At 42.2% G+C, this 8,632-nt stretch overlaps 1 protein-coding gene across 1 annotated transcript in view; it reads right to left on the bottom strand.

Moving 5' to 3' along the window:
* LOC125481284 (huntingtin-like) overlaps nucleotides 1-7,918 on the bottom strand; it is a gene marked incomplete at its 3' end in the record, with an annotated part of 23,811 nt that extends 15,893 nt beyond the window's left edge. Inside the window, exons 1-3 of the mRNA XM_048592638.1 lie at nucleotides 7,842-7,918; nucleotides 4,152-4,365; nucleotides 2,700-2,805 (exon numbers count right to left, since the gene is read on the bottom strand). Of these exons, the coding sequence (XP_048448595.1) occupies nucleotides 2,700-2,805; nucleotides 4,152-4,365 (320 nt within the window). The remainder of the gene's footprint in view (nucleotides 1-2,699; nucleotides 2,806-4,151; nucleotides 4,366-7,841) is intronic.
* Nucleotides 7,919-8,632: the final 714 nt, after the last annotated feature.

The raw sequence follows: 8,632 nt of genomic DNA on the forward strand, positions 1-8,632 counted from the left end.
CTTTCCTGCTTCTCTGATGCTGCCTGGCCTGCTGTGTTCCTCCAGCTCCACACTGTGTTAACAATGCATTACTTTGATTCACATTGCTCTGCAGTTCAAGGATGCTGGACACATGCCAGACCCTCATCCACATGCCCAGTTCACTGGCTCTGAGACAGCACTGAGTGTTAACAGATATTCTCCACAACACCCAAACCTAGACCTATAGTCACTTGATACCCTACTGTCCAGCAATATTAAAACACGTTGTGCTAATGACCACTACTATCCCAGCTACGCAACAATAATCAAAGATTAAAGCGAAGATTCCCCAGGATAGCAAGATACTAGTAAGCTTAGAGGAACAAAAGGATCTTGGGGTGCTTCTCCACAGATACCCGAAGGTGGCAGGACAGCTTAACAGGGTATTTGGGAAGGCACACATAACCCTTGCCTTTATCAGTCGGCATAGATTATACAAGCAGAGTGGTCATGTTGGAGCTATCCAGAACTTTGGTTAGGCCACAGCAGGCATCGTAGAATCCCTACAGTGCGGAAAGAGGCCATTTAGCTCACTGAGTCTGCACTGACCCTCCAAAGAGCATCCCACACAGACTGAGGCCCCTACCGTGTCCCCATAACATCACATTTCCCACGGCTAATCGACCTAGCCTATACATTCCTGGACACTACGGACAATCTTTGCTTGGCCAATCCACCCAACCTGCACATCTTTGGACTGTGGGAGGAAACTGGAACATTTGGCAGAAACCCACACAGACATGGGGAGAACGTGCAAGCTCCATACAGTCACCCAAGGCTGGAATTGAACCCTAGTGCTGTGAGGCAGCAGTGCTAACTACTGTGCTGCAGTTTTGTGCAGCCATCCCAGCAGTTTGCACCTGTTTGATCAGTGATCAATGACGCACAGCGCAGTTGCAAAGGTGCAAAATCATTCAATACGTACAAGACTGTTAGTACCATTCAGTTATGCTTAGCTGAATTCAGAAACAGCACCTCTTGAACCAAAGCATGTGAATACTCACTTGCTTTATATTTTTATTCCTATAAATTCAGAATAGCCATCTGAATAGTATTTTGTTTCTACCAACATAAAGTTACTTGTGTTGATTTCTTAAGTTAATTGTAGGCAGCAAGTTCACTGAAAATGTCTCCATTACTTCTTCATTATGCTTTTCATATTCACTGATTTTGGTACTGGGTGGGCCACAATTCTTACTGTGAAAGGATTTCAGCTCCTGACAGAAAGCCTCTATTATTTTCCTTTGATGAATGCATTATTCAATCCAGCAAACCCTTCTGTGTTGTCCACTGTTCAACAGCTAGGTCTGCATTGCAGACACTCAGCAATTGTACATGGAATGGTATGTTTACTCAGCTGGTGTACTCAAACCTCACTGTATCCTGCAATGGGTTAAGTCCAAAAAGTCCCAAAAGTCTTTTGAAGGGATTCAATTAGAGCGCACGGATTAGACCGAGGGCACCGTACAGTCTCGCAACCTGATGGTCAATTCACAGGAACAGTTATAAATCACAGGTTTTTGTCTTTAAACAATCACCAACTTTAACTTGAAATGAGACAGGCATTCCAAAATTTTATGCCTAGAAAATTGAAAATGCAGCCACTACTGGAGTGGCAATTAAAAGAAAAGTCAGAATACAAAATATACTGGAACTGGAAATTGGCAGGGATTTTTCAGAGTTACAGACAGTGCTCTCTCTGAGCTGTGCAAACTCGTAGCAAGCCAGGAATTTCTATGCATGCCACATACAAATCAGCACATTTCTGTTCCCAGACATACAGGCCACGTCAAAAAATTTGAAGGGTTCACATAGTTAAGTGAATTGGCTGCACATCGCAAAAGAAATTGAGAGTACAGAGGTGGTAAAGCCAAGGGTTTGCAGCGACGGGGTTATGGGAAGATTTGAAACTATGGAGGAAATTTTAAAATTGAGGTGTGGGTGATGAGTGAACAGGACTTGCTGCAACTTAGGATACAAGCAGCAGGTAAGTTTAATGAAGCTGCAAGACTGGGCGGGAGTAGTAGAGTCTAGAGAAAAACGAAGGCAGAAATAGGTGGGCTTAGAGATTCTTAGATGATGCAACAGAGAAGGCTGTCATTTGGCAGCCTACAAGATCTGGCTTTTTAAGCTACCAAATCAATCCCAACACCATGCTCTTTTCCCCACGGACCTGTAAATATTTCCCTTCATGTCTTCACCCAATTCCCTTTTGAATGTTACTAATGAATCTTCTTTCTGCATTTCTTCAGACATACATTCCAAATCACAACAATTCACTGAACAAAACAAATGATTACTTGTGTCGTGTCTATGTCTTTTGTCAATGGACACATTAGAGAGAGGGAAGCTCAGTGTCAAGTGCCAAAGCTGTGAACAGTCAGATGGTGGTCAGGAATGGAAGGAACAGTTGACTATGGAAAAGAGCTCAAGGTGGACACAAAATACAATAAGTTCAAACTTCCCAATATTCAACAAGTCTCAGCCACAATCAGATCGTAAGAGACCTCTAAAGGACAGGGAACACAACCTTTGATTAAGTATCAAGGGTTACCGACTAAAAGCTTAATTTTTAAGAGTGCAGCAACTTGAAAGCAGAGGGTATGGCAGACTTGGTATGTGGCTGGATACTTCAACAGTTAAATTTCTCATCAAACCGCCAGGAACAAAAATCTCACCTGTCAAAGAGGACGGAAACCCGCTCCATTGCCACAATAACGGACTCGTTGTCTGGCACTGTGCTATCGGTTTCTGAACTCTGACTCGGGCTGTTCTTTTCTTTGCCTGTTCACAACACAAACAGTTGAGAGACTGAAATTACATACATGTCTTTTTCTTTAAAAAAAAGGAAACTTGCACCGCTGACTCACTCTATATATGGAATTTTATTTTGTTTATTTAAGAAAGAAAACGATCAAAACAATTGTTTTATTTACTTCCGAGCTAAGCGAACCAGGCTGCTGATTACCCATCCTTAGTTTCTGAACCTTCCATTGAGTGACTTTTTTTTTTTTTTAAGATTGTACTTGCTGCCATCACCTACTTAGTCACAATACTTGTAATATTGTTAGTGATGCCACAGGTAGATGCCTGCATCAAAGATTAGGCTAGGCATTATATTGTCAAAATAGCTTTGAATTAGACAAACTGGAGAACCAATAAAACTTGTTATTTTTCAAATACCTCTCTAGTTTCAAATGTTTCAGTTGTTTTTACAGACTCAAGTGGGACAGGGTGCTTAGCACTAGTAAAGAGCAAAGTAGGCTGCAACCAGAGCACAAGGTGGGGGATGAGGTTTCCGGTGAGCTGAGAGCCAGAGTGAGTGTCACGATGCAGTGCCACTGTTGCCCTGCACAAGGAGATACTCCATTGTTTTAATGAATTCTAGGAGTACAATGAGTCAGCAACAGATTATGGGACTGGAGTCTCATGCTTACAACGCTTGGGAGGTGGGGGGGGTGGGTGTGTGTTCCCTTTTCAGATCGATCTATACAACATTCTGGCCATAAAATATTCTACAATATTCTAAAATATAGAGGTGGCTAATCAGTACATTGTGCATATTCTGAAGAGGAGCCCCACTGGACTTAGTTCCTCTAGCAGTGCAAGATTAAAAAAAAAACACATTCAAGTATTTATCCAATTCCCTTATGAAAGTCACTACTGAATCTGTTTTCACCACTTTTTCCAGCAGTGCTCCAGATCAGAGTAACTGCAAATTTTCCTCCCTCTTTCTCCTGGATTTTTTTTGCCAATTATCTTAAATCAACATCTTCTGATCAAGGGTATCTTGTCAGAGAGGAGCATTGATATCCACTCCATCAAAATCCATCATTATTTTCAACGTCGTTTAGATCTCCGTCAACCTTCTTTGCCAAATAGAACAATTCTAGATGTTTTGGATTCTAGGATTTAATTTGACAATCTCTTAACCATTACTATAACCACAACCTCAGTGCATCCAAGTATACATCAAGAATAGAAATTGCCTTTCTCCTCACAAATAAACAAAATACATTGCTTCTTCAAGATGTTGACAGCTTCAAAATAAGCCTTTCTTCATTCACAACTATTGATCAGGCAAGTAGAGATGAACGGTCCTGTGTTACCTCCACACATCAACACAGTACCTGTATACATGCAGGTCAGCATCAGTCCTAGGGCAGCCATGGCTCGATGAGGGCTGTGCATGTTCAATCTATCCACACTGAGCTTCACCAAGGCCTCTCCATCCAAACGTGAAAGCTGCTCTGAGAGAAGAAGTCTTTCCATCCCACGCAAGACACAGTGGTAGATTATGGAAGGTGTGGATTCCTCACTGCCAGAAACCATTACTCCGCACATCTAAACATCAGGAGGAGCAGCTTTAAACATGGAAACTGCATACCTCAGATGAACATACAAGTTAGAAGTAGGAGCAGCAGCTTGAGCAAGCTCCAACGTTCCTTCAGATTGTTCAGTTAATCTGATTACTCCACATTCCAGCTACTCTCAATAACTTTTCATCCCCTTACTTACCAAGAAGGTATCTCCCTCTGCTTTAGAGTCAAGGACTCTGCATCCACTTCCTTTTATATAACACAACAATGACACAGGATATTCTCAACTGGTGACAGAGACAACAGCATCATATGAAGGTGTTTGCTGCACTGCGTCTTTGAGAAATTTGGAGATTTTTTTTTTTTTTAGGAGGGAGGCCAAGTATCCTTGCAATTAATCGTTAATAAAAATATTACAATGCCTAGTTATAATTTAGTTATTTCACTGTACATCAGTTTAGTTCAGAAGATTGTACTACACTCTCAGAAGTGTTTGCATTCAAACTCCACTCCAGGGATATTGCATGTAAGACACGGAAGCCATGACCCAGTTGATCCAATTGTTTTCATTACTCACTGTCTGATTGAGCTCAGGGATTCAGGAAGATTAGGTTACAAAATTTTAAAACTGTCATTATTATTCACGAAGAGAGGGATACAAACCCACATTTAGTTTTAATATGCAATCGAATGATGGACTTGAATACTTTGCTATAAATGTGGTTTAATTAGATAAATATAGGAACAGTGGGTTACATGCAACTGTTATGCAGTAGGTCCATCACATTGTCCTGTTTCAATATGTCCCTCTGCAGCCCAACTTCAGACCAAGATTAAAATTTTAAGCTACAACCCAATACTTTTGTAGTACTCAGGGGGTACCCAATGATTTCCCAGAAACTCAAATCTTAGTTTCATAGATAAGCAAACATTTACATCCACTCCATAGCATAGTAAACAGGTCATTTGGCCCAACTAGTCAATGCCGGTGTTTATGTTCTAAGTGAGCTTCTTCTCAGTTTTATTCATCTCATCCTGTACGCATACGGGCTTAAGACTTTTCTGTCTCATACATTTATTGAGCTTCCTCTTAAATGTTATTTGCCTCAAGCAATCCTTATGGCAGCCAAGTTCTACAGTCTTACCAGAAAGGTTCTTCCTGACTAGTTTATGTTTATGACACCAAGCCTTTATTTTCCCCAAATATAGATGCATTTTGTTTTTACACCCACTCTTAATGTTACCTTCAAGACCTCTACCATACTATCTCTCAGCCTTCTTCTTTGCAAGTGTGATGAAAGGTGTGTGATTTATATAACTTTTCTAATGCTTGGATTTCACACTAGTGAAATGGGTTGTTGTTTACTTCGAAGCTTTACAAAAAAAAAGAAAAAAAAATATCACATAGTCCTTTCTGGAACAACGATCTAATCCAGTATTGTCAGAGAGCAGGCAATTACAAACCTTCTTTCCTTCACTCACTCATGAGATGTAGGCAATGCTGGCTGGGCCAGCATTTATTGCCATGCTTAGTTGCCCTCGAGAAGTTCATGGTGAGCTGTCTTCTTCAACCACTGCCCTTGTGCTGTAGGTAGACCTACAATGCCCTTAAGGAGGGAATTACAGGATTTGATCCAGTAACACTGACGGAATAGCAATATATTTCCAAGTCAGGATGGCGAGTGACTTGGAGGGGAAAGTGCAGGTGGTGATGTTCCCATGTATCCACTGCCCTTGCCCTACTGGATAAAATTGGTTATGGGTTTCAAAGGTGCTGTGTAATTTCTGCAGTGCATCTTATGGTTATTACAAACAGCTACTACTGAGCAGGTGAGAAGGGAGTGAATGCTTGTGGCCGTGGTGTCAACCAAGCAGGCTGTTTTGTCATGGATAGTGTCAAGCTTCAAGTGTTGTTGGAGCTGCACTCATCCAGGCAAGTGGGGAGTATTCCATCACTTGAGGTAGTTGACTTGCTCACCGAGCTGGCTTGTTCTCATTCAGATGTTTCGTCACCGTGCAAGGTGACATCATCAGTGGAGCCTCCGACGAAGTGATGTTATTCTACTCCGCTGGGAATTTATACTGTCCGGTCCGTTATGGAGAGTACTGTCATTTCCGGTTTTGATCTGTATGGGGTCCAATTCTATGTGTTTGTTGATTGCATTACGGCTGGAGAGCCATGCGTGTCTACATTTGGTTTGGGCTACTATAATAGTTACCTTGTCCCTGTTAAACTGATGGCCTTCATTGTCTGAGTGTACCGATATGAAGGAGAGTTCATCATGCCGTTTTGCTGCTAGTTGATGTTCGTATATTCTGATGGCTAGTTTCCTACCTATCTGTCCGATGTAATGTTTGTGGCAGTTGTTGCATGGTATTTTGTAAACCATGTTGGTTCTGCATATTGTGGGAATGGGGTCTTGTTAGTGTTTTTCGTAGAGAGGCTGTGGGCTTGTGGGCTACCATGATCCTAGTGGTCGTAGGAGTCTTGTGGTCAGTTTCGATATGTTCTTGATGCAGGGCAGTGTGGCTGGTGTGTTAGGGCGTAACAGACAACAGGAGGACACAGTACACCCTAACACACCGGCCACACTGCCCTACATCAATAACATATCAGAACTGACAACAATACTCCTAAGACCACTAGAAATCATGGTGGCCCACAAGTCCACTGCCACTCTACGACAAACACACACAAGGATTAAAGACCCCATTGCCACAACATGCAGAACCAACGTGGTTTACAAAATACCATGCAACAACTGCCACAAACATTACATTGGACAGACAGGAAGGAAACTAGCCATCAGAATACACGAACCTCAACTAGCAGCAAAACAGCACGACAAACTCTTTCATATCGGTAAGCTCAGACAACGAAGGCCATCAGTTCAACTGGGACAAGGTAACCATAATAGCCCAAGCCAAACATAGACACGCACGGGAATTCCTACAGGCATGGTTCTCCACCCGTAATGCAATCAACAAACGTAGAATTGGAGTCCATACACAAACCCATATAGATCAAAACCAGAAATGATAATACTCACCCTCACCCTAAACAGACCAGACAGTATAAATTCCAAGTGGAGTAGAATAACATCGCTTCATCAGAAGCTCCACTGATGATGATGTCACCTAGCATAGTGATGAAACGTCTGAATGAGAACAAGCCAGCTCAGTGAGTAAATCAACAACCTCACCCACAACCCAAGCTACAGATCTTCACCTTCACCAAAGCTTTAAATTATTCCATCACTCTCCTGACTTGCACCTTGTAGATGGTGAACAGGCTTTGGGGAGTAAGGAGGGGAGGCAACGGCTCTGTGATATTTTCATTGGACTGTTAATCCAGAGACCCACGTAATGTTCTGGGGACGGGGTTCAAACCCTGCCACAACAGATAGTGGAATTTGAATTCAATAAAAAAATCTGGAATTAAGTGTCTAATGATGACCATGAAACCATTGCTGATTATCAGGAAAATCTCATCTGGCTCACATGTGAACTGCCATCCTTGGCTAGTCTGGCCAACACGTGACTCCAGACCCACAGCAATGTGGCTGACTCATAACTGTCCTCTTTGGCAATAAATACTGGCCTGGCTGCCAATACCCTCATCCTGTGAATGAAAAAAAAAATGGCATGTTACTCACTACAGTATTCTTAGCCGCTGATCTTGCCATTGTATTTTGTACAGTGATTCCACTTCAGTTTCTGGTCAATGACAACCTCTCCAACCCCCATAATATTGATAGTGGAGGATTCAGTGATAATAAGGGGCAGTGGTTAGACTATCTTTTACTTGAGAAGGTCATTGCCTGACGTTTGTGTGGCATGAATATAAGATTCTGCTTTTCAGCCCAAGCTTGGATATTGTCCAGGTTTTGTTACATTTCGACATGGATGACTTCCATATTTGTGGGGTTGCAAATGGTGAACGTTGTGCAATCATTCCTACTTCTGACCTTATGATGGACAGAAAGTCATTGATGAAGCAGGTGAAGATGACTGGGCTTAGGACATTGCCACGAGGAACTCCTGCAGAGATGTCCTGGAGCTGAGATGACTGACCTCCAACAAACACAACCATCTTAGTATGTGTCAGGTATGACTCCAGCCATTGGAGAGTTTGCTCCCTGATACCCATTGATTCCAGTTTTGCTAGGGCTCCTTGATGTCACACCCAGTCAAATGCGGTCTTTATATCAACGGCTGTCACTCTCACTTCACCTCTGGAATTCAGCTCTATTGTCATGGTCTGAGCCAAGACATTAATGAGGTCAGAAGCT

This window comes from Rhincodon typus, unplaced genomic scaffold, assembly GCF_021869965.1.
Source record: "Rhincodon typus isolate 14 unplaced genomic scaffold, sRhiTyp1.1 hic_rhity00001597, whole genome shotgun sequence".
Classification (NCBI taxonomy): Eukaryota; Metazoa; Chordata; class Chondrichthyes; order Orectolobiformes; family Rhincodontidae; genus Rhincodon; species Rhincodon typus.